Raw genomic sequence first — 27034 nt, forward strand, 5'->3', positions numbered from 1 at the left:
TCTCGTTAAAAGCAAAATATTTTTGTGCGATCTTGTTATTTACCACAATCGCAAACCGAAACTGAAACTTCGGCACAGCCGGGCAACATTGTACTCTCAACGTCAGTTGCATACGCACCCACGTGGAATACAAGGGGTCACGTGATCTACTAGCGGTAACCCAAGAAAGACGCGGATGCGAGGGGAAGGGCGAGGAGGGAGGAGGGAGGGCGGGCCTAGCCGCGGCGGCGAACAGGCAACGCAAGCAGCAACGAAGCAGGCTATGTAGGCGGCAACCCAGGCGGCTGGTCGGTTGGCACCGGTTGGCAGGTGTGTCAGCGAAACTCATCCCGTACTACTCTCTCGTCTTCTTTTTGTTTCTCTTGTTCTCGTTCATTTTTTTTTTTTTTTTTTGTCTGTCTCGCCCACTGATCTCTATTGTAGTAGGCTCGCCTCTTTGCTTGCTCAAACGTGGAGCGCGTCCGTAGCGCCACCCGGTAAGCTCTCCCTGGAAAAGAAAATACCAACAAAAAAACTGCGTATGCAACAGACGTCAGCCACAACGGAAATACAACGTTGGCTGCGCTGCACGTCGCCCGCTAAATTAGCTGATTTTGGTGACTTCGCGCATCTCAGTTTTTGTCGGCCGGTTTAGTGATCTTTTAGGCGGTATTACGTTGTAATATTTGACATTCGGTCTCTCTAGATGACACTAAAGAGAGTCGCAGTGTTTGGTAACGACCAAGAATGAAGCGGAGTTTCCCCTTAAGGCCCCTTGATATGTTTTTGTTTATCGTGCAAGTAGCGTCAAATGTGCCAAAGCAACAGGCCCGAATCTCGTGCAGCTCTTGGAAGAAAATAGTGATGCAGCACTTAAAGGGGCGGTGCAACGATATTCAATTGTAATGTTTTTCACTGTACACGAACTTACTGGCACTAGCGGGACTCAAGGATACTCGCACGAAACGACACTGACCAAGAAATTCCTTTGTTGCGCTGTAATTTCGAGGACAAAACCGAGCGTTTTCATTCAATCTCTCCGTCGCAAAACCTGATGACGTAGCTGGGCGGTAGCAGTACCGCCCAGTGACGATATTTGAATGCGGCTCATAGATTGGACCCGAGCATTGCGTGGGCACTTGATTTGGGCTCGTGATAATCGACAGCTCGTGAAGCATTCGGATAGTGGACCGTGTCCAATCGCTGCAATGATGACAACAGCCGAACCATAACAATGTCTAGAACTCAGCGCGTGTCCTGTGCCTTGCCAACCCCAGCGCATGGCTATGATCGACATTGGCGGCATATAATCGGCTCCAGATCACCTGGCCGCTTGTTCTGTCTGCGAGTTGAGGGGGTGAACTCTGCTCGTTTTTCTTCATTTATTTCTGCGACTTCGATTGCGTGTGGTGAAAAACGAACGGGTATTTCACAGGTCATTAGGGCAGGGATCCGTTCTAAGCGATATTTGCGCAAAATACCAAAATCGTTGCATCGCCCCTTGAAGTGAGCAACTCTTGAAAGCAAATACACATGCAGCACTCGTTCGAAGGATATGCCTTGCCTGCTCGCACAACAATGGCAGTCGTTACCTGGAAGCAGCGCGAATCGCGAATTTTATAAAGGGAGGATTTAGCCTCGCTTAAAAATCCCTCGATAGAACTCATGATTCAAAAACACACACCAAGAGACTCTAGACTAGCTCTTTCTTACTGTCACTGGTTTGGCGGCCGGTTCTGGCACTGACCCTGCTGACTTTCTCTCTATATAGGATGCTACGATGAACCACTAGCTTGTTCTAGTTGGCACTATTTTCTAGCTTCGAAACTGCGCCCCCTAAACACTTTCTAACGCATATCACCCAGGCATAAAATGCTGAGTCACTGGGTTGGGGGGGGGGGGGGGGCATGCGCGGCGTCTGACCATCCGCAGAATGGAGCAAGCGCGCACGCTCAAAGCGTGCTCCTCAGCCCAGCAGAAAAACATTGCAGCACGCAGAAGGCGATTATTGGGGTGATCTATATTTCACAGGCTACGAGGAAGAAAAGCCGAAGTCCACGAAACTAATGCCTTCCTCTGTCTTTTCAGGACATCTCCAAGCTGAAGTCCTTCTCACCGCCTTTAACCAAGACCATGACGGAACGTGAACTCATGAACAGCCCAATGTTTCTCATGTTTTCCGTCCTATGCGTGAGCGTCTTTATGATCGTAATAATCGTTATCATCGGTGCGCTCAGGGGCTACAGGAGAAAAACAGAATACTGCGAGACGGAAGACTGCCGCATTCACGCTGTCATCTTGAAGAGGGCCATGGACCCTGCGGTCAATCCTTGCGATAATTTTTACAAGTTCGTCTGCGGCTCCTGGAATGGCTCACAATCCATAGTGACGACTTCCACCGCGGATGACGTTACCCTCAGAGTGTACGCATCTATCATTCAAACGATGCTGCGAGAAGACACCCAGCCAAACGTGCCGAAGAAGCTCTTTCGGACATGCAACACCCCAACATCTTCGTACAGGAAAGACGTGGCGAGATTCAAAGAGATAAAGAAAGACATCGGCATTTTGTGGCCAGAAAAACGTCAGACGTTCGTACATCCATTGGAACTTCTCTTAAAGCTGTCCATCAGGTGGAACTTTAATTTCCTCCTCAATGTTCGTGTCATCCCGGCGTCAAGGCGGCGGAATAGGACGCTGTTATTCAGCGAGGGCACCATCGCCACCAGCTTCCAAAAACCGCTGGTTAACACCATGTCCATCACCGCTTTCCAGAGATACGTGGAGGAGCACTACAAGATACTCGGCGCATCTCCGGACACCAATCTGCGAGAGCTTATGGCGGCTGAACGTGTTATCCTCGCTGCCGCACTACACGTTAGGCAAGGGGTGCCGGAGCAACTGGCCGTTCCACTCCAATCGATGCAAAACTTCACTCCTACGGTCGAACCGGAGCAATGGCTCCAGTTACTCAACAACTATTCAGAGCCGGAGCCTCCCTTCACGCTGGAGCAGATCGTCATTCTTGAAGACGCCAGGTTACTTCGCAAGATCGGAGAGCTGCTCAAGGACCACCCTGTAGATCAGCTCGTTATCGGCATCGCCTGGATCTTCATTCAGTCATACCTGTGGGCGGTGTCAAGCTCCCCCACAATTCGATTCGGGAAAGCCGATGCCATCAACCGATACAAACCAGTCGTATGCTTGGAGTACATGAACGCTGCTTTGGGCTTGCTGGGGGCGACAGAGTACCTGCAGGCAAAGTTTTCAAGAACTGCGCAGCTTTATGTTCATGGCATGGTTCGTAACCTCACAAAATCCGCCAAGTCGAAAATTCATTCCTCGCCGTGGATTCTCAACAAAATCAAAATTCTGGCACTGGGCAAGTTAGAGGACATGTACCTTGACGTCTGGCCGATCGACGACGACTTCGGCGGCGAGACGTCATCGTTCTTATACAGCCGTCTCGGAAATATGACGGACTCGTTCACAGAAAACCTCCTGACTGTCACAGAAAACATGCGCCCACTGATCAAGCGGGACCCCATCAAAGCCATTCATTCGAAACAGATAGCGCCGTCTTCGGGCTTTCTTTCTTACCTATATTATCTCAATCAAATCAGCGTAGCCCCTGGAGGCGTTGACGCTCCCAGGTTTTACGTGAACGGCACTCTCGCTATGACATACGGTGGCATTGGGATCTCGCTAGCAAGGCAAGTGGTCAAGGCGTTCGATCCGTTGGGAATAACAATTGACGACCGGAGTAAGGCCGTGAAATGGGTAGACACAGCCACTTTATCAGCGTACGCGGCCAGAGCGAATTGCAACAAGACTGGCGTGTCTGCTTTTCCCACCCTAGTGGCACTCGATGTGTCTTACTCGGCCCTCAAGCAGGCTATTGAGGACCAAGACGTGCCGTTTGCAGATTTCCGACTGCGGGGCCTCAAGGAGTTCACCGAAGACCAGATACTTTTTATTACATATTGCAACGGACTGTGCTCTCTGAGTCGAGAGGATAGCGAGAGCGAGTGCAACCTGCCCCTGAAGCAGTTTCCCCCGTTCGCAGAAGCGTTCAAGTGTGCCATAGGTACACCGATGAATCCGTTACGCAAGTGTGTTTTCTTCAGCAATTCATCCGCATAATAGCTTTTTTTCTTCGTTTCTGTAATTTCTTTGATCTAGTGTTATATAATTTAATTTGTATCTCAGTAGTATCCACAGAAAATGCCGAGTGATGACGGATTGCGCGGTGTGTTTATGTCGCCTTCTTAAAACGACTTCAGAGTTTGCGTGAAATTTCTAACTTTGATAGAAGCATGAGTGCGCGTTAGCATGCCACTATTTACGTTCGACCGCATAAAATACGCTACCAACGCAGACGAAGGGGCACGACTGACAAAAGATGGCGTTTGTTTTTAGGCGTTGCCATTTCAAAAGTAGGATGAACATTGAGAACAGGAAGTTGAATTTCGGAATAAAGCGGGAAAAATAATAATCATACGAATATCCGTATATCATAGCAAGTTTTAGTATTGTGTGCGCGATCAAAGCCAAACACTTCGCGTGTGAATTTGCTTTTATACGCAATATTAAAACCCTGATAGCCACTTAACCCGACTAAAACACATGCACGCTATTTAATTTTGTTCTCTAAACGCAGGTTTTTCCTAAGACATTTCACTAAAATGCGGTAGCGGATCGGTCAACAACTCCAATAGAGGACACTTGAAGTTAGTTGAAGTATCCGTTTAAAGTATCTGAACATCCAGTGATTCACCACAACCATGTGCTGCGTGTCATGCTTGACTCGTCAACACGCAAACTTTAACTCGCTTTGAAAGGAAGCCACTTGAGATGTCGGTGGCGGAATGTTCCTCCGTCATTCCATTTCGCTGTTAAGGGCGACCTTCCTTGGACAGTGAAAAGGACTGCGTTACGATGGACGTTACACCAACAAACCACGTCTTCAAAAACGAGCTTCTGCGCAAAGCGAGAGTTATTGCTTCGAAAATAGCCCGAGAGCCAATGGCCGCAAGCGGACTTCGAAGCAGACGCCACCTCGGTTGCCGATAAGGGCAGCGCTGCTCCAACACTCCCGCCGTCTCCCAAGAGCGTTCCTGTGTTTTTCCAAAGTTTTTGTTCCACTCAACGTTTTACTTGAAAACATTTTGTTTTACTACTTATTGCTTTCTTCACCCTACTGAAAATATAGCGAGCTGACTGAAAAAAAAAAAAAAAAAGAAATCTAGACTACGGATTAGTTAGTGCCCATGCACAACCTTTTTTTGCCTTTTTGCCTTGCGTTTAACATCGGGCAATCATTTCGTTTTTTTTTTTTTTTAATTTTGCTTTGATTGTTAAATGCTTCTGTAGGAGTAACATAACAGTAACATAAACTTCAACTTTTGCACTTGATTTCTTTTTTTCATTAAAACACTCTTTGGTAACTGTATGAAAGATGTACAAATCTCAGAGATGTTTCAACGTAGCTAGTTGAAAGCTATAAATCTGGAGTCGCACTGCTAATAAATCAGAAAATGAAGTCTGGCAGACATTAGTCACCACCGGTTCGAATGCCGCGTACACAGCTTCACTTTTATGAAGAGTGAAGACTGCGCGTGCACAGTTTTGATCAGCTATCAAGGTGCATGAGCGCACGGGCACCCATGGATTTGACTTCAGCGTCAGAAAAAGTTGTTCCCGATTATACGGAGTAGGGTGCCTCAATGTCCTTCTGTTTAGGGTGATGCCACCCTTTGTAGTACCCGACACCGACAGCACGCGCTCACGGGTAAAATACAAAGAAATCGACGAAAACAAAAAGTCGCCATAGCACAGTCAGCGCCACAGACGCGTGCAGGGACACGCTCTTACACGCGCTTCTAAACAAAAAATAAAAATAAAAGCGTGAGACAAAATGGCCAGATGTAGGGAGCCTTCATGTGCGCTCTGCTAGGGTGATGCCACCCTTTGTAATACCACTCGCCGACAAACCAGCAGCCATTTTGTTCCTCGGCGATAATCCGTGGGGCTTATAACCCTCCCGGAAACAAGCACCTTATCTCAGAAGTTCGGAGCAGCGTTGTGGAACTCACGGAGGGAGGATTAGCATTTTCCCCCTCGGATGGGGGGACCGATGGACACAAAGGCCACTTTCCGGCGCACGGGGAAACAATGAGAGAAACAAAATGGCGGTGGAAGAGGGTGTGGGAAAGGGAAACAGGCAGTTGGCCTCACTCTATGCGAAGCGCACATGAAGGCACTCTAGCCAGATGTCTTCACCCTAAGCAAAGCGCACATGAAGGCACCCTAATACGGAGTGCATGTGAGAGATGAATGGAACAGGCGCGGTTCGGAGAGAGTGATCCCATTCCACTCAGAAAACAAGACCTGCTCCGCTAACGTCATCCCAAGTGGCGAGTTATTCCTTAGCTTTCCCCTAGTGCGACACGAATTGCTCGAACCGCGCCTAGCTCGAAACGGGCGAGCAACTCAGGCAACTCGGAGACGTCTGAAGCGCTACCAGTCAATAAGGAACGCGAAATTTTCACACGTGACACACCGTGCCGGTGACGACAACTAAAAGAATTGGTTCTGATTTGAAATTTACCGTTTTGGGGGAATAACCCGTTTGAGAAAGGTGAGTTAGTAATATTGTCACGGGTGGTGACCAAAGACAATGGATAAACAGGAATAAATTAACGTTTAATGTGGCGAACTTGTGCCAAAAATAAAAGAGTACAAAAGATAATAACAGAGCGTCGCGGGCGTCGAAGTCGGCGAAAACGCAGGATCGAGCGCTGGGGCGAGACTGACTCGACAGGGTTGCGAGCGGCGTCTTATCTAGAGTGTGTCACTATCTCGAAGATTCGGCGGAGAAGGTTCGAGCGTAGCGCGCTCGGGGCGAGAATGAACACGCACTTTCTAGAACAACATAAGCAGAGATAAACGACAGAAGTTATGTCTGGAGCAAGAATAGACGAGAAAGTTCTAGAAGTCCGTGACCCTGCGCGCGGCAATATCAACGCCATTTAAAGGTACGATAAAGAAGTGAAAGCCGTTTACAACTATTGTAACGCCGAACTAGAGCGCAGCTTTTTAGGAGGATTAGGGAAGGGTACAAAGCGGGGGGGGGGGGGGGGGGGGGGGTCACGTGACCTCGGGAGCTTGGAGGGGGGGGGGGGGGGGGATCACATAATCCCTTCCTCCCCGAGGTCACTGAAGGTACCCGAGGTCCTCCCGAAAAAACCCGAGGTCTTCCCGAACGAGCCCGAGGTCCTCCCAAGGTCCTCCCGAAGGAACCCAAGGTCCTCCCGAGCTCCTCTCGACGAGACGCGAGGTCCTTCCGAGGTCCTCCCGAAGGAACCCGAGGTCCTCCGAGGTCCTCCCGAAGGAACCCGAGGTCCTCCCGAACCAACCCGAGGTTGTCCCAAGGGTTCCCTCGGGAAAATTTACCCATAATGCAGCGCGCGGTTACAACGACGGCGACGGCGACGGCGACGCCGACGCCGACGCCGCTCAGGCCGGAAACGGACGCCTAAGAGCTGCGCTCTAAAACACCTTTATAGCTCGCAACTGTGTGTCTATATAGTTTAGAAAACCAAATTTAATGATGACGGTGATGGCAAATCGCAGCACTTGGTTTCTTCATGTGGACGCGGGTGGCCCTTTGTTGCTGGTGTTGCGACGTCGAGTTGCTCGGAGAAGTTGCCCCGTGTGAAGCGGGCCTTTGCAGTTCCGCCATCGCGTCTCGCAGCGTCTCGACGAGACGCCAGCAGGCGGCGACGCCAAGACGGACACGTCGGCCGGTCTGCTGCGACTCGCGTCAAGGTTCAGCGTGTTCGCCGCTCGGGGCGGGGGTCCACTAGCGATGACGTCATGCGTAGGCCTTGTCTGCCAGGCGGTAGTAAGTGATCGCATGTGCGATGAAACTCCTCACAGGTGCTGCTCCTCAGTCCGTGGCAGACGATGTATCGGCTGCAAATCCCTTGTTCGTTGGAACACGTGCGGTCGACAAAAGCAACGTATGCACGGAGAAAGTGAGGGAGAGTAGGAGACGAGAGCGCGAGGGGAACAGGCGAATTCTTCGTTCGTGGAAAATCTCAGGGCAGGCTTGCAAGAGCAGCGTCTCAGCTGAGACAAGGTGAAATAATGCACTGCAAAGGCTGGGGCGCCTCTTGAGACGCGGTTTGAGTCCCACTCAGCTTGTGCGCTGGCTTTGGCAGAGCTTTCGTTCACCCAGTTTTAGCTGAGACGCTGTTTCTAACAGGCCGGCCCTGGATTTCCGAAAGCTGTAGATAGCATAAAATGACCGTTGGCAGCAGTAGCAGACGTTGCTGGATTTCGGCAATCGAACGCCAGACGCTGACGTCACTACTTCCTCCGCGCGAGGAGCAGGCGACTGTCTTGCTTGATCTGATCGGGAGGAGACAGCGTGTAGAGACAAAGGAAGTTTTAGTCACTGACAAAATGAGAACGGCCCGGTGTGTCTTTCGAACGCTCGGCTTCAGACCCGTCCCGTGCCTTCCACCGTGCTTGATATTTGCGCGCGCGCTCTAGGTGCCGAGACCCCGAAGCGTCGTCAAAGTTAGCAGGGGCAAGGTCGCGTTGGAAGCGGGACAACTGAAGCTCCTCCCTGTCGTTCTCACGTTTTCAATTACTATTGGCGATTTTCATAACATGTTTTCGAGCCTAGTTTCCTGGCTCCGCCTTTAGACCACCCGGCGCTGTGAACATCGTTCGCTCTAGAAAGCTGGCGAACGAACCTGCCGCTACATCTTTCTGCTCTAGCAACTTGAGGGTGTCAATATCCCAGAAGTCGCCTATTACATTTGCACCCATCCAGTCTTTTCGTTGAGAGCTCGGCAGAACCATATATTGCGAGAGTTTGGCCAACAGGCGGAGCAAAGGCCGCCGCCAGCGCCCAATATTCTCCCCGTGGTTTGAGCGTAAACTAAATATGCGACAACGCGTCGACCACTCAGTAAACGCGACGTCACAATATTGGAAACGACATTTAAATCGTGAAATAGAATCGTTCAATCTCGACGTTTTGTTGACACTGGCGTCAATAGCAAATCAGAAGCAGTGATCGTTGGGTGACCAAGGCGTTGACGCGTTGATTGTGGCTACCACGGAACTATTTGAATCGAGCTAATAATCGAGACAGTAGTCCAGCTTCCTCGCTTCTTTCTGAACAAAAATATGACTGGTGAGGAAGCGCCAATCTGATCGAAAAAAGAAGGCGTCGGGATCTCCACTGACACAGAACGGGTCTACGCTAACGCCCGGTTCCGCAAAGCGCATTGAAAAGAAACATGCAACTTTCAGGATTCGGATGCCACAGATGTCACGCTATCCTGCGAGCGTAAGCACCCCGCTTTTGTTCCCTGCCCCGCCGCTCAAGTGTTCGTACTGAAGAAGAATCTTTCAAAGCTACTGGCTCGCGCTTGTCCTCTCCGGTTAGCCCATGTTTTGTCGAAGTATAAATACCACTTCCACGTGTTGCGCGATTCTCTTGCTTGCAAAAGCGGCAAGTGACGGAACAGCGAGCTAGGAATCGTGTGAACTGTTTGGCTTGTGTGTGTTGCGCACGAGAAGAGTTCAATGTGAGCGACAGCGTCGAAGCAGGCCTCTCAAACGTTCGCTTCATGTCGCAGAACCGCGTGGGCCAGATGAAACAACATGGGCATAAAGTATCAATGTGCCCGCTGTTCTATCAAGCCGGTTTTGATTGCGGGCCTTGCGGGCACTTGATCAATAGACCTTTCGCCGAATTACCCAAGCATCAAAAAGAATGCCGGTAACGTAGGTACACGCGCTGCGCGTGTTTGCGTCTTCACCTGTTCGAAAGCAAAAACCTAAGACAAATGGAACTTCGCACGTGCGTTCCTCCGACGCTTTATTGTGGTTATTTACTTCGAATCTTTTCTATGGGGAAGGCGAGCACGTGCAGCGCGTGTATTTACTTTCCCGACGTTTGCTGCGTGTCTAATTTGGCGAAAGGTCTATTCGTGTTTCAGAGTGACGGCGCGAGCTTTTGCGTACGGTCGACCAAAAAAATTACTTTGCCAGCGTTGGTGTACTGCGGAAACTACTCTCACGTTAAAAGATATGGTGAAAAAATTGTTCACGCGAGGACAAACTCGATCTTTACATGCTCATCGGTCAGCTGACCCTTCCAAAGTTCTCAGTAGAGTTACATGGTGAGAGTGCGAAGAAAGAAAGAGGAAAAATGATTAGAGAGGGTGAAATGGAAGACAAAAAAAAAAAGAGAAAGGAAGGAAGAGAAAAACAGAACGAGAAAGGATCGACTGATGTCCTGAGCTCACGACTGCACGCATGGCAGAAGTTCGTAATGGCAGTCCGTGACCGTGAATAAAAATGTTGGCGGCGTCGGTCAGCGGACCGTCGTGACGTAGCCTATTGTCGGCGACGGATGTCGTGATGCCACTGGAGAGGCGCCTGCGAAAGGAAAAGGGAAAGAAGGGAAGGAGGTAGGCATAGCGTAACGTTGGTCAGAGTACGGACGCCGCCAGGACCGGAGTTTCGCCTAGCCCATTGAAAGGGCGTGGCCTGTTGCTGTTATTTTTACGTCCATCTGTGGGGCTGCCTTCATTCGCTGATGGTCTAACGAACGGAAAAGGGGAGGAAAGGGGCGTCTGATGGTTTTTAGCTTTTTTTTTTTTTTTTACAAGTTGGGCGTTGCGTTTGTTTAACCAAGTTGTCACAGGTCAGGGGAACCCCAAGCAGGCACGTAGTACGCGATCAGCAAGCTGATTAGGCTGTCTGGTGTGTGACGCGTTCCTGCCTAAATAAAGAAAACAAAAAAAAAAAGAGACAAAAAAAAGAAAAGAGAAGGAAACCGTGAGTGTAGCATGTGGTAAGGCGACTGAAGAATTATGAATGAAGTTGAGAAAAATATTTTTCTTTCGGTTTGGGAGTAAAGGGGGGGGGGGGGGGTAGTTGAGCTTTTTGTGAGGGCAAGATATGCGTCACAATAGCTTTCATGTGGTCTCTGTCATATACTAATGGCCGGAGAAGTGGGGGACGTTATTTATTTTTATGACTGGCATCTGTATTTATCTAGCGCGCCTAGATGTGGCTCATTACTGATTACAAAGCTGAGTATAATTACAATAGTATCTTTGGAAAACGTGTGAAGGTGCAGGTGCTCCTTCTCGCTTTTGACTGGGGGGACAAAGTACTCGCTCCATTGTTGTTAATCAGCGACAGAGCTCCTGCCGTTGAGCCGATGTTTCTCCTGAGCGTGCACCTGCGTCGTTCACTCGCGTACTCACCAACAAGTCCGGCTCCCTGATCAGCTTCTAGTTCGGCTGTTATGGATATATGCAATGCCGCACTACATGTCAAGTCCCCCGAACCGCGGCGGGGTCCATATTACGAAATTATTTCGAAATGCGCAATGAGCCGAGCCTCGCGTAGAACTAAAGCACGGCAGGTGCCTTGTGTCCAATACGAGTCACGTCTGTTCCTAAGATATCTCGGCACGGATTATGCTGAATATCCCGAATTATTTCAATGTAAACTTCAATTACAGCAGCCAAGGCGCTTCTTGAAGTTCATAAGGATCACAGCGAAATGTGATTCTCAGAGAATTCATCACAAATAGAGCACCCCTTGCTGACATTTTAGCTTCCAAAAGTGGCCAAGTACCTTCGACTGTAATTCAATTACTTTTTTTTAAGTATTTGTACCCTACTCATGATAGTCTGTACTAAAAGTAACATAAATACTACTGTAAATACATATCTAAGGGGGTATTTAGTATTTTATCTTAAATACTTCTGTTGGGTATGTGGCGCAACACTGGAATTTCGACATCGGGTGCTTTCGTACACCATCCATAAATTGAACGTACGAATGAAAAGAAATTGACTAGAAATACGCAACAGAGTCATATATATATATATATATATATATATGGTATGGTATAGTATATATATGTTTACGGTATATATATACCGTAAAACACCGGGGAATCGCCCACTCCGCTTGTCCGGTCAAATCGGGCGCTTAACGTGTTATTTGCAGAATTACAGTTGAACTGCTTTTGACTCGGATAGATCAATCTAAAGTCGTTCAGGTTTCATTTATGGCTCTAAATAAAGTATGTATCCCCACCTCTCCACCTTTTCTGTCTTTTCTCTTCCAGACGACTCTTGTAGGCTTAATGGTTTTGTTTGTGGCTCTTCGGCCGGGTCAGCGTGGCCACCCCTGGTCTGTAGTAGAGTAGACAGTTGGGCGAGTTGGTAGTTATTGAACATAGTTACAGTTGCGCACACATGGACAAGGACAGAGAAGAGGAACACGTAGACGTAGGAACACGTAGTGCGCTTGTCTGTCGTCCACGTGTTCCTCTTCTCTGTCCTTGTCCTTGTGTGCGCAACAGCCCTTTGTTCACCCCTGATCTATGCGGACAGCGGACGTTCCCCTCTCCTAGTGGGTCAAATAGCTTGTTTTCTGTGATTGACGGACGGAAACGACCATTTTGATGGCAGAGCACTTGACGAGCGCAAGATTATTTTTTTTTTTTTGCAAGATTGCAAAGGATGTTAAAATTATTGTTGTTATTGTGAAGGGCTTCCAGATGCCCTGGAAACGAAATGGTTCGGAGTTTGGAACAACCACGCCGTTCAAGAAAGGACATGGTTGTTTTATTGAAGATGGGGTGGGGTCGTCAATTTTCTTACCACTTGTTACTCCCCTGATGTCAATGTCTTTGTTTGTAAGCACGGCTGTTTACATTTCTATTGTCTGTTCAACTGAGCCATCAGTTGTGGCCGTTGTGGCTCATGAGTTTTAGGAGGCCGCAGATTTATGTACCGCTACTTAATGCACTTCTGAGCGACTTCACAACAGAGAAGAGATGTGGCCTAAACTGTCGGAAGGAACATTTTTTTAATGTAATTAGTTTATTTAATCCTTTCTATAGCTTTCATTTGGAATCTGTAAGAGCCATGCTTGGTAAGAAACGTTAACAACGTGTTTTATGTATCGACTTATATTAGAAAACGTGTGACGCGGGACGGATGGGAAGAACTTTAATTTCTCCTGTCAGGTGTGCTAAACAATTGAGGCTATACGATTTCGTGACGGACGAACATTTGAAGATATTCCCCATTGCTCTGAGCTATCACACAGAAACGACTTCTCAAGTTTTACGAAAAAACGGTGAGTGTACAGGCGAGCTGGTGGATGTCGATCATGTTGAAAATAACCCGAGACTGTGATAAAAGCTGGGAAATTTCGCAGAATAAAAAGGACGCAGAAAAAAGGACGTCTCAAAGTTCCACGAAGTTTTTCGTCTTTTACTTGGGTAATTTTAAACGATCTCCAGCTTCTTGCTCTGGGGGTCTTTCATACCCGGATTACCAATAATAAAGCCCATGCCTTAACAGAATACGCCGAGAATGCCAGTATCGAACCAACGCGTAAACACGATGTGGTACGTCTAGTACGTAAATTGGAAAAGAGACACCGGCAAACGAACCATAACGTCCAACGCCTCCAATCCTCACGTTGGATGGTGCTGCGCTTAACAAAGTCAGTAAGGTCGCATATCAGCAAGTTACCGTAAATAAATGACGAAGTCTATAAAATTAAAAGTGCGAAAAAATTAATTTCTAGCTTAAATAGTGCTTATTACGTGTAGAGAAAACTGAAAAAAAATCGCGATTTTCATTGGTCGTGCACCGAAAAGTCCGTGCACCGAAATGTCAGCGCACCGAAAAGTCCGTGCACCGAAAAGTCCCACACCGAAAGGTCCGTGCACCGAAAAGTTGGTACACCGAAACGTCCGTGCACCAAGAAGTCCGTGCATCGAAACGTCCATACACCAAAAAGTCCGTGCACAAAAAAGTCCCACACCGAAAAGTCAGTGCACCAAAAAGTCCGTGCACCGAAAAGTCCGCACACCGAAACGTCCGTGCACCGAAAAGTCCGTGCACCGAAAAGTCCGTGCATCGAAAAGTCCCACACCAAAACGTCCGTAAACCGAAACGTCCGTGCGCCGAAAAGTCCATGTACCGAAAAGTCACACACCGAAAAGTCGATACACCGAAACGTCCGTGCGCCGGAAAGTCCATGCACCGAAAAGTCCCTACACCAAAACGTCCATGCACCGAAAAGCCCATGCACCACAACGTCCGTACACCAAAACGCCCCTGTACCGAAAAGTCCGTGCACCGAAAAGTCGATACACCGGAACGTCCATGCACCGAAAAGTCCGTACACCGAAACGTCTGTGCACCGAACAGTCCGTGCATCGAAAAGTCCGTATACCAAAAGTCCGTGCACAGAAAAATCCCACACCGAAAAGTCCGTGCACCGAAAATTCCACGCACCGAAAAGCACGCACACCGAAACGTCCGTGCACCTAAATGTCAGTGCACCGAAAAGTCCGTGTACCGAAAAGACCACACCGAAACGCCCTACACCGAAACGTCCTACACCGAAATGTCCGGATCCCCACCCAGACATAGATCAACATAAATACCGAGTAGCCCAAATAACGCGCCCTGATCTTTATTTTCTTCAAAAGTGGATCGTTCTATGCTAATGAAACTAAACTTATGTGGTTAGCTAGCGTCTTGCGAGAGTTGCAGTATATCGAAATAGAGCCTAATTAATAACATTTTAGGACTAATTACCTTATTTTTTAAATGTTGTATTACTAGCCGAAATGTAAATGGCCACGTTTAGAGCACCCTGAGAAACGGACGAATGAGCTGTTTGCAACGTGATATGGTTCGCGTGCATTTTTTTTCCCTGACCAGCAAAGAAGCTCGTGAAACATAACAAAATACCTCGATAACGCGCCCGCCCCACTGCATGGACGTAATTTCAATTGTCACGGGCTTTCTTCATAAGTTGAAAAAAGAAGAAGCACGCAAGCCGCATTCACCACGCTTTATTTCTTTCGCCAGCGAAAGTCCTTATGTTTTATTTCCCAGGTGTTTCAGCGAAGGCATTAACGAATTGCCAACGATAGGATCGTTGAAAAACAAAACAACTGATGTTATCAAACGCGGAGAGGACTTTTAAAGTCTGCAAAAGCTCCCTAAAGCACTCACTCTGCTAAGCCGAATGAGTGTCTCGCACAAAGGGCTACGTGTCACTCGGTGCCACTGCAGACATCGATCACGTGATCAAGCGTAAAAGACCCGCGAGACTCCGCCCCCCCCCCCCCCCCCCCCCCCCCCGAAAGAAAATCCTGGCCATGTGCCTGAGAGACTTATCGGAGAACGTCAGCTGCGGAATTGCGGGCCCTGCGGGCGCGAGCTCAGTCCGCCCTCAAAGTGACGGCTTCCCCAAGCAAGGCAAAACTCTTGCATGCTCTTTCGCGCGATCTTCGAAAGGTCCCTATTAACGTGACAAGTAAGCGTAGCTGCACTACTGAATCAAGCGACAAGATAGAAAATAATAAATAACCATGTCCTCCGCACAGCCGGCGATTCATGCTTCTGGATATCTTTCTTGAATCACCTCCCAGGGGTCGAATAAAACTTTTTGGGAGACGCATTTAACTTTCTGTTTAATACGAGGCTGTGGCATTTGAGTCCTAACGAATACCTGGTGCCCTGATTGTTCACATTCGGTACATTACGAAGCGCGAAACCAGCACGACGAGTGCACCAGCCTCCCGCATCGTCTGCTCCTCGTACTTCTAACAAGTACGGGCGCGCCTCGCCAGGGGTAGGAGTGGCGCTGCATATTCGCGGCGAGGGTTTCACAGGCCTATATTGGCCACAAGCGATTTCTTCGAAGTACGAAAAATTATTGTGATGCGTTTAGTGTTCGGTTTTGCAAATGATAGCTTGTGCCCAGTGGCGGATTTTTGGGTCAGGCCAGGGAGGGCCGGTAGGCCTTAATTAGGCTGGCGCAGTGAGTCTGCTGAGATTTGACGTTACGGCCGACGGACAACGGACCACCACAAACAGGTTGTCCACCTGTTAGCGTTCTAAAGAGCAAAACAAAAAAAAATTGTGTAGCCCACGCACTTTCTTGATTTTATTTATGACGATTGACTGTTCTTCTACGGGTACTCTTCCGGATTACCTGTAGAATTACCCCCGTTCTCGTTTGCTTTACAATTTTCTCAGTTGTATAACAGCTTAGTAGTACCTCTTCACATTTCACAGATAGCTTGCATGTTTGTACTTGTCTACTGAATAGTCTGTGTGTAATAAGCTTCGAAAGAAATTTGAAATCAATCCCTTGGGTCTGTTTTAGCAGCAGCTTGCACTATAGAATGTAGCTATGGTCGTTCTAGGAGCCTAGAACGACCATTCTCTTACCTTTGTAGCAGTGCCCTATTAACTGTGGGCGTTCTAGGCTCTTCCCAAGAGCATCGTATAGACTATAGAAGATATGCCACGGGCATCCTATTGTTTATGTAGTAACACATCACGATTATTTTACTTTCAACAGGACTTCATCGGGTAATAAAACTGCCATGGACCTAGGCTTCGCATTGGACGTCCTTAGCAGACCTGTAGACCTGAAATGTGTGTGTAGGATGGCCGTTGGAGAATTTGCTACATGAGACACTTAGGAGAATGATAGGAAAGTATTAGCGCTCATGGCATTCCTAGAGAGACCCTATGCTCCTTCTGGGAACCCGGTTTCTATAGAACGTCTTTAATTTTTTCTTCCTTTTTTTTTTTGTTTTTTGTAAAGGCGGGCGTTTTGCGAGTGACTCCGAAAGCTTGCCGAGCAGCAGACGAGAAGAAATCTTAGGCCTTCTCGTCACAGACGCGACGCTCCGAGAGCAAACGAGAAAACCGCCGCCGGTGGCAGAAATTGCTGCAAACACCTCCGCTTTTCCGCTGCTGCCAAATCGATGTTTTCGCGAGTGTAAAGGCCGGTTCACACATGCAGCGAAGCGCTAATGTAGTGCTTCTCACGTGTCGTCTGCTACTTATTGTCTGTCATGAACAACAGTATTGACGGTGCGATACAAAGCTGGTGAACGCTCCCGTCAGCACGCGCTTAGCGCGAGGTCAGCGCTACGCTTGTAGCGCTCCGCTACATGTGTGAACAGGCCTTAAACGTGCCATACGACGCGAGTGCCTTCGCCGAGCTCGTGAATCTACACACCGCTTCACGTTCCGTCTGACCGCAGGCAACTTTTGTTTGTGCGTTTGTTGTCACCATGCAGATAGACCAATCAGGCACAAAACAAAAGGGCATGATCACGCCATATTCACTGTGCGTGATTGATTGAGCCGGTGTTAGTAAACGCGCAGAGAATACGAGCGGCATGACGATGCACTTTTGGCGCTGCTGGATTGACTTCATCGGATTGTAGCGTTAATTGCGGTCGGGGACTGAATGTGAAACAGAGCAGTATAGACCCTTGCAAAAGCCGCAGTCTGCGCGCTGCCATCTTCGTCTGCTGGGCTGTGGAACGCCTTCTGAGCATGCGCTGTTGATATGCTGTGAGGTATATATCGGACGTTGCCCACGCGTCCACAGATCAGTGACTCAGCACTTTTCGTCCGGGTGATAAGCGATGCAAAGGTCTATGGTAAGCACCTTACAGCGATGCGATACGAAAGTCATAATACATACAGTACATACGTAGTTTTGCTCCCTCCCTAGTCTTTCAACGAGACCTACACCACCGAACGTCACTATTGTAGCCTCCTTTCATTTCGTGCATCTAGCAGAAAAGCTATCCATAGAAAAGAACCGTAAGGGTCGAGACTGGCACGGGAGCTGTTATGTGGTTATGCGCTCCGCTCGCGCCGATGCCCGAACCCGTTTTTAATCTCGCCTCCTCAGTGTTGTCTAATACGCGCTGCGTGACCGAAAGATACTGCACTAACGTAAAATTAAAAAAAAAACACGTCAGTTTGATGCGCTACTCGCCGCGCTCAGGTGTCGTGGCGAGAACATCAAATGGAAATTCTGCGCCGTGAAGACATGCTTGTAATGGAATCAGAACAACCGCTCTGTGGGTTCGTGAAAGCCAAGTACGAAAAGCGTGTAAGAGTGAGCGAAGTGCAGCAGCTTTAAATCGGGCAAGCACGACGGGAACAGATGGGCAGGAAGGTCGAGATGGACGGAACACTTGGTCCGTTTCGTTTTATATTGCCGGATCTTTCTGCACGCTGGACTAAGCAATTCGTTGTAAGTGTCCTTTGCCCCGCAACCTGATAAAGGGCGACTTCGGAATTTACTTTATCATTATATATAGCAACAATTATGACGTACCACAGCGGGGAAAAAAAGTAGCAGAGACCTGTTGTTTCACCTTCAAAGCGTTGATGAAGGCAGAACTAATATCAAGTTTTACATAACGTTTTGAAGAAATATAAAACGTTTCGCATAAGCATGCAGAATGTGCAAAATTACAAAAGTCAAATATGTTTTTTTCGAGGCATTTGAAAGGTTATGATGCAATGCGTCTAGCCAGTAATGAGACAGAGATAATTTATCATCGCCATACATTCCCTAGGCTTCTTTGATAAATGTGTGTGCTTCTTGGGCACCAGGTGTTTCTTTATGACGAGGAGCGAGATTTTGTGCCCTGGTCCACCTTTATCAGACCCCGGGCATCATCCGCAAGCTTCCCAACTTGCAGCCAGGAATGGCCTCCTCTGTTTCGCCGTTCTCCGCCGCCATCACGGGCGACGGGATTTGGAGAGCCCGAGGAACGAATGGTTTCATCAATCTTGCCTATAACCAGAACGACCGTCCCGACCGTTTCAGTGAAGGGTACCACCTTTGATTAAAGTCTACTTCAGAGCCGTTCCAACGAGAACTGTCTATCCGTGTATCAGAACCTCTGTGACAGGGGAAGAAGGATTGCTTCATTTTGTGGTGCGACTCCAAATCCACGCGAAAACCTTTCTTCCGTCCAAACTACGTTAAGCCCGATTCTCTTCTAGAATTCCGAGACTCGAAGATTTATTTCCCGTTCTCTGGAAAGCGCAGTGAACAGCAAGAGCGGAACAATCCGTCATTCGGTGCACCTAATCGGAGTGTCGCGGTTGTGCGCGCCCTCACGGCGGTTCCTTTAGAATTGTGCTCGTTAAATGAGCAAGGTACAAAAATAAAATAAAATAGGTACTGTTTGAAGTCTGTTTCAAGCACCAAAATACGCAATATTGTTTATGGGCCTATGCCAGCACTTTTCCAGATTCAATGATGCATGCAGACGGGCTCAGAAGATTAAAAAAAAAAAAAAAAAACACATTCGGCGCTCAATGAGATGCACCTGTCGCAACGGTACTTCGCAGAAGCTCGAAAGGCTCGAGGTGGCACCTACGTCACAGGGAAGTCTTACCCTTAATTTGTATATCTATATACGATACGATGCATAGATACCCAGGCAGCACACGATATTGGGCCAACATTGGAATTGATGGGACAAAGAATGGCCCAACAATGGCCCAAATGAGCCATGTGTTTACCAATATTGGAATTACCTGGGCCAATAATGGACTATCATAGCCAATGTTTTTCCAATATTGGTGATGCACTGGAATAATCTGTCCAATATTGGACTGTGAAAGCCAATGGCTTGCCAATATTGGATAAATGCTGGCATAACCTGTCCAATATTGGACTGTCAAAGCCAATGGTTTTCCAATATTGGATATATGCTGGCATAAGTTATCCAATATTGGACTGCCAAAGCCAATGGCTTTCCAATATTGGATATATACTGGCATAACCTGTCCAATATTGGACTGTCAAAGTCAATGGTTTTCCAATATTGGATATATGCCGGCATAAGTTATCCAATATTGGACTGTCAAAGCCGATAGGTTTCCGATATTGGATATATGCTGGCATAAACTGTACAATATTGGACTGTCAGAGGCAATGGCTTTCCAATATTGGGTACATGCCAGCATTAGCTGTCCAATATTGGACTGTTAGAGCCAATGGCTTTCCAATATCGGATGCATGCTGGCGTAAGCTGGTCAATATTCAACTGTCAAAGCCAACAGCTTTCCAAGATCAACTCATGCTGGCATAGGCTGGTCCAATAGTGGACTGTAAAAGCCAATTTGGATTTCCAATTTTGGAAGTATGCTGACATGTGCTGGTCATATTGCACTGCCAAGGCCAAGGGCTTTCTAATATTGAATGTATGCTGTCATATGCTGTTCAATGTTGGAGTGTTAAAGCCACAATTTCCAGTATTGGAAATACAGGGATGAAACTGGGCAAAGCAGCTTTGGAGAAATTTTGGGAGCAGAAAAAAACTATTTTCATGCAGGCTAGCGGCAAAAACGAGGTCTTGGAGCAAGTTAAGACCAGCATTCGTCAGTTTTAAGAATTAAAATAGACGCTAAATGTCACCTGGTTTTCAAAACTCAATGAAATATGGCATATAGATAACTTAATCAATGGGAACTCAACAGTGGTTTAATTAACCTTTTATGTGAAACATTTTTCACAAACTTACATGAAAATTAGACAAATCATATAAAGCAAAACTGCACGACAGTGCGACACGTGATGGAACCAACTTGCAAAGTGGTAAAAGTAAGCAAACAGATACATATATACTGCGCCTCGATCTGGCCGGCCGCGCTCGCTCTGCGGAAATGTGAGCGTGGGACTCTCGAGCCCCGTTAGCTTACTGATGCTGCAAGACGCTACTTTGTTGTCGCGAATCATTTGCCCTTCGAACGGTCGCGAAGCCGTTGCGCCCGGCGTACCCTACGCAGCATATTTCAGAAACCGTTCGCGCAGCATCGCAACCTTCTTACTGCGAGGGTCGGTGATTCATCGTGTGTTGAAAGTCGGGCGATGTGCTGTTCGAGGTGTCTTATGTGCAACTCTTTCGTAAAAAAAATTTGAAGTTTAAAAACGCGAACCTAACAGTGTACAAACAGTTTTAAATTTATTGATAAAAAATATATTTATATATTTACAGATATATTTGTGTACATCGTGCGCAAAAAATAGTCGCGCTTAGTTCTTCATTCTAAATTATAATGTAAGTTATATGACGCAAAACATACTGTCGTCACACTTGCCCCGTTTAGAACCACTTTTGAACAGGACAGTTTCTTTAGAAGTTCGAAAGCTGACCTTCAAAGAGCTTTCCTGTTAAATCGGTAATGACCGCAAGGTAGACGCTATGCGTGTTTAAGGCCAATCCTGCCTCCGGTTAGGGTCACGTGACTACTGTCTCAAAGCTGGCGATAAGGCAGAGCACGGAACCTGCCTAAAGCACAAGGTCACGCATAACTTCTACTGCACTATCAACCTTGGGTAGAAGTGACAAATTCTCTGACTCCGTTCATTGTTGAGATGCCCCTGAAGATAAGCCTTTGTAAGCGCACCCCACCCCCGTTCTGGCCTGCTTGCTTTGTACTCCTCTCTTTTTTCTCTCTCTCCCTAAGCTGAAGGCGCGGTTGCTGTGCGTACTCGCCGGACTTCAATCCGCTCTCTGTGCGCGGGTAACGGCAGAAGTGTGATCATGTGGTTTGACGGATGACACATTACCCGTTGACAAACTCGGAATGCCTGCGTCGCAAGGACCGGACCTAGTTTCGCGCGTGATGCGGCCTGCGGGGTGCAGGCCCGCTGTGGATTTCGCTTCTGTGGTAAATGGTATCTCGTTCGAAAAGTCCTACCCGTGTCGATTTCTTCAAAGAGGCCCAAGACATTCTTGTGAACAGTTTAGTGTCCGGTTCGGCAAATGGCAGCGTGTGCTACATTGTGTTGAATCTTCACGGATCACTTCCTTGTAGTTTTTGTGTGTGAGTGGTTGTTCTGCAGTGCCCGTGTTGACATATAAGTCGGATTACATCTTTCAAGTCCAGAATTTTCAACGTAAGTGTGCTGCAACCTACTTGATGATCATTGTCCGTTCTTGTATGGGCAATCTTCCGAATAACCTCTAGAATTGGGCATTGCCTATCTCCTGGCAGCTGGGAGAATAATTTTCCCGCAATCTTACCGACAGTCGCCTGCCATTATCTGTCTGAAATAATGTCACAACCGCAGGTAGAATACTGACTTTTTTATTCTACCTGCGTTTCGCAAAAACACGTTTCGTTGCCACCTTTCTGGTCGACATTTACGTTTCATCGGCATTCGTTACGCGAATTGTGCGCTGTAGGGGCATTTCGTCGCGCGTGTATTCCTGAGGCGCGTGCTCACCGAACCAGCCCACCCTTTCACGCCGCTTCATGCTAATCTGAAGCGGTTCATTGCAACAAAAAAAGAAGAAAAGAAAACATATTTTGAGTTTTTTTATGAAACATCGCGTGTTGATGAAACGATCTGTCTATGAAATGTAGTTCGATGAACTGATTGCATCGCCAATGAGGGGCGACTAGTGGTAGAATTTTGGCGAAACAATTCTGTCAGCTGCCGGGAGACTGGACACTACCCAAGAATTGCCACGGTTGTTGCTTGCTTTGCAGTCTTTTTAATTGTATCACAGCTGAGTAGTACCTCTTCACATATTACGAATTGCTGTGATTGTGCTTGTCTACAGAATAAGCTGTGTGTAATAAACTGTTAGGAGATTTCAAAACAATCCCTTGTGTCTGTTTACCTTCCTTTTTGCAAACAACTTGGCGAGGGCACTTGCAAAGAGCTGGGCGAGTGCAACAATGGCCAAAAATCAGCATGACGGCCAACATTGGATCGGGTCGCGCTTCCAGTGTTGTCCAATATTACGCCGGTCTTCGCCAATGTGGGAGCACCTTGGCTGGAACCATGGTTTAGCGATGGCCCAACCTTGGCACCAATGATGGGGCCGACATCGGCTGGAACGATGGCTGAACATTGGCCCACCATTGGCACCGATCACTGGGCCAACATTGGAAAGGGTAGCGCTTCCAATATTGTCCAATATTGTGGCCGGTCTTTGCCAATGTTAGGCCAATGTCGGACCGACATTGGTGTGCTGCCTGGGTAGCCTCTCTAGGCGTTGCCAAAAATTTCGTCTTTCGGCGGCCTGGTAGCGTTTACAGCATTTGATGAGTACGGTTCATTTATCCGCATATCTCGTCTATATTTTCTTTAATTACCACGGAAGTTCCTTCCGTGGTAGATATCAGATGTAAAAATGAAAAGAACCTTCAGCTAGACGGCGCAAGCAACCCCACCCTACTTTGTCAGCTTTAGCGCATTACAATATCCACCCAGTTATCCATTCGGTGCCTATTTATACGAGGAAGGAACACGCCTCAGGCGGTTTCTGCAGACTGTATATTGTATGACGCATGCGCAGTGTGATTGCGGCTCTCTCATCAACCGACGAAAAACTAGAGCTATTGAACACTAAGCAGACATTAAATTAGAACAGAGTCACCTCCCGCATTATGCTCTAAACTTTCGGCGGCTACATACCGCAAAGCCGTCGGTCGCACGGCATGCGCAGTGTGTGCTCCTCACGTCGCCGCACTGCTGTATACGCCGATGTAGGAATGTGCCCGACGTGTCACCGATCGCCGCCTAATTGAGGCTCCCTATGAAATTAAGAAGTCGCCTTACCGTAATTTATACGATCACGCTATGGCTAATTAGGGACCCCACGTGATTTCGTCGATGCCGGTGATTAATGACGAAAAGTGAATTAAAACTGCAGCAGCCGAAGGTGGAGACCTATAACAGCGTCGCCCAAGGTATACCCTGCATGCATAGAAAGCCTCATGAAACGCGCGATCATTTTGAAACATGTGCCACGGAGGGGCGTTTCTTTTTTTTTTTAACCTGTACATATTTTTGCGTGTCGTTCATATATGTGCGCCTCGTCGGTATAGTGTTGCTCCGAAGGCCGTAATTTCTGACCTCGGGGCCTGTTGGGTCCCCGCCTGTCGGTAATTTGCGGAGAGCATGGCTGTAATTAATGCAACGTCCTCATTCGATCGGCGGCCTGCATGGCTACCGAGGCATCCTCCGCGCATTCCTCTGCGGGGCATGGCGGCCCCGTATGCGCTGTGGCGTGCGAAGCGGCTCCCTTTTAGCGTTGTTCGATTCCGTCCACGCGCCTAGCACGGTGTACGCTATTTGCGGTTGATTCCTCGAGCAGTGTGATCGGAACGAGCTCCGCTCAAAGGACCCCTTAGACATTTCAGTGTCAGGTCAATTCAACTGAAATTTAAATATATTTAACGAGAATTCGACTAATTCTTTTTTTTTCTCTTCATCCAAAACGGGAAGACAAAAATAAATTAAAAAAAAAAATGTTTTTTTTTGTTTTATGTTTTGCCCCATGAGAAGCAACTAAAATAAAGTGCGAACACACGTTATGTACCGAAAGATCATACAGGCAGCGCTCTTAAAAGGAAGATTTGTACTATAGGTAACGATATAAAAATGATCAAATTTACTCTCGCTTTTTGTGACGCACATACAATCTTTGGAGAATGTTACGGTCCCGACGAGGGCTAGAGCGGAAAGTTTTGATCCAAAACTTCATACTGTCTGACAGGTTGAAGTTTAACGAAGGTTGTGGGAGCCGTAAAACTTTTTAAGAAGAAAGACTAACTGTCCCTTTCCTATAGTTGCCGATAGTACATCAATCAACATGTGATTGGTGTAGTTGATTCTGGGGTGCGCCATTAACCACGTGTGCGAGTGCCATAAGCCTCTTCCATTGCCTCAATGTGGTGTTATTTTCTTTTGTTTTTCTAGCAATCCGTGACGCAGCACCAGGGCAATAGTTGGAAGTTTGGACTACATCTTTTGCCACGTCCTCGCAGTAAGAAATAAGGCCTAAGAAAGGCAAGATGGAATAGGCAATGAAAATGGAAAGCAAACCTACAGCGTACCTCATCTCAGGCTTGTGTACGTCGCCCGTCTTGAAAAGGAATCCCCTGCTTGAGCACGCAACGAAGGCACTCTCTAAAGCCGCGGTTACACTACGAATACATAATGAAAAAGACAGTCTGCACACACTGTGTGAGACGTGTTTCTTCCTGTCTGCAGACAGCCTACAGACATGTTCGAACCATACTTCTCTACGAAGCAGACATGAATCGAACTTGCGTGAGGCGTGCCCGCAGATAATTATGTCTACTGTCGAGACCGGTTACAACGAAGCTAACGGGAATCGGAAATCAGTTCGCTATATCCGCTATTTCGTTATAGCCGACTTCGGTTATAACGAAGTGCAAAAGGAAGTGGGAAATCGTTACCGCTTCTCTGTAGCCGCTATTTCGTTATAAGAAACTTCGTTATAACCGGTCTTGACAGTACATGTCTGCAGCAAGCACCGTGTCTTTTGTATGATGTAGGTGCTCTGCGACGGCGTCTTTAAGGCCCGTTCACACTCTTGCAACTGAGTACGACCGAGAGAGACCAAACCGGTTTTTAAGCCTCTTGCGATCTCTTAGGACCAGCTCCGCTCAGTGCATCCGGTCCCAAGAAGTCTTTCTCGGTCGTACTCGGTTGCAAGAGTGTGAACGCGCCTTTAAAGTGAAGAATAAAGCCTAAGGCTGTGTTCTAAATCTTACCCAAATAGATCCGAGCTACTACGGCGGGTCGTGTCACGTGGTAACACAGATATGAGTGACGCTGGACGCGGTTAGCTTTTCGAACGCGAAGGTACAAAACCCTTACCTTGGACTAAGATCGAGTAAATTTTGAAACAAGCCCAAAAAAAGGCTAGCCTAAATAGGAAAGGCAAACAGAAAGAATACCTAGAATACTTGATATCACGCTCGTGTACGTCGCCCGTTTGGAAAAGGAATTCTTTGCTCCAGCACACCACAAAATCTCTCTACAAATAAGCGCACTTTCGCCCCGTAACCGGACAAAATGCTGACCGGACAAAAGCTCACCGGACAAAAGCCCATCGGACAAAAGCTCACTGGACAAAAGCTCACCTGTTTTTTCACACACCCGGACAAAAGCTCACCTTTTTTTTCTTTGTTACCCGGGTGAAACACGGGCCGGGAAAAAGTGCGGACGCAGTGGACGTTGTACCATTTTTAGGAGAACTGGTACCCCATCCCATGCAAAGGTGTCGACCGATAAGCCATAACAGGCAGAGGAGCAACGATTTGGGACCAAAAAAGCGAAGTCACCCTTCGGTAACCGCGCTTTTTCATTGTGCTTATGTCCGGTTAGACGCGTTTAAAGGTTAGGCACAGTCTCCCTTCATTACCGATGCATGGGTTTTCTCAGGGTTCAGGATATTATTTGAAGTAAATAGCTAAGAAAATTAGATTGTTTCCGTCATTGTGCGTCGTAAATGTATTTGAAATCATTGATTATCTCAGTGTGATGTGAAAGGGAAACTGAAGCACTACTGTAATATACAAATTGAGCTGCGAATTTTTAAAAATATTTTCAAGGAACGGGAGTTCAGCCTTTTGGACCGGTACGAGACAGATGACCAATTTAGAAAGCGGTGCGGCATTTTGGATAGGTTGGCGTTTTTTCCTCTACAGCTTGTGCCCGAAGGACTAACCTACATCAGGGAAAAGTCTAACAGTGACATCGGCGACCTTCTGGACTACTTTCATTGCATGTTTGTCAACGGTCCCTTCTGTTATGCTTCTGCTCCTTCTGCGGCGGCACCCTGAGCGAATTTTTCCCTTTGCCTGACTGTGCGCCGACGACTACCGAAGTTTCCCCCTGAGTGGTGGAATATGTACGACGCCACTCTTCAAGATAAAGACCGGACGAACAACACCTGCAACGAATGGAATACCGGGTTCCAGAAGTTTTTCGGGCACGCCTATCCGAGCGTCTGGAGGCTGATTGAATGCTTAAAGAAAAATCAGGCGCTCGTTGCCACGGCATTGACACAAGCCCGGAGAGCGGAGCCCCCAGTGAAGCGGGTGCGAAAAACCACTCTGCGCCTAAAGAATCGTCTGAAAAAATATTTGCGAGGGGTTCGCTTCCAGGTACAGCAAGATCTACCAAGATTGCTGGAGTTAGTATGGGGCTGCATTCGCTTCTAACCAATCGATGAATAGACTTGTTTCTACTCTAATCAACAAACCATGCGCCTGTCAGTTTTAATGTATCGTCACATTTTAGTGTCGCACGCATGCACCTAAGTTGTCCGCACTCGTGTTAAGACCAACATGAGATTTTC

At 47.6% G+C, this 27034-nt stretch overlaps 1 protein-coding gene across 1 annotated transcript; it reads left to right on the forward strand.

Moving 5' to 3' along the window:
• Positions 1 to 2061: 2061 nt before the first annotated feature.
• On the forward strand, positions 2062 to 4122 carry LOC121836702 (neprilysin-1-like; the record flags this gene model as incomplete). Its single annotated transcript, XM_042291692.1, has 1 exon — positions 2062 to 4122. A coding segment is annotated over one exon (2061 nt), but the record flags the coding sequence as incomplete, so codon positions are not given.
• Between the last annotated feature and the right edge of the window lie 22912 nt (positions 4123 to 27034).

Source organism: Ixodes scapularis, unplaced genomic scaffold (assembly GCF_016920785.2).
Source record: "Ixodes scapularis isolate PalLabHiFi unplaced genomic scaffold, ASM1692078v2 PGA_scaffold2__306_contigs__length_199485367, whole genome shotgun sequence".
NCBI lineage: Eukaryota > Metazoa > Arthropoda > Arachnida > Ixodida > Ixodidae > Ixodes > Ixodes scapularis.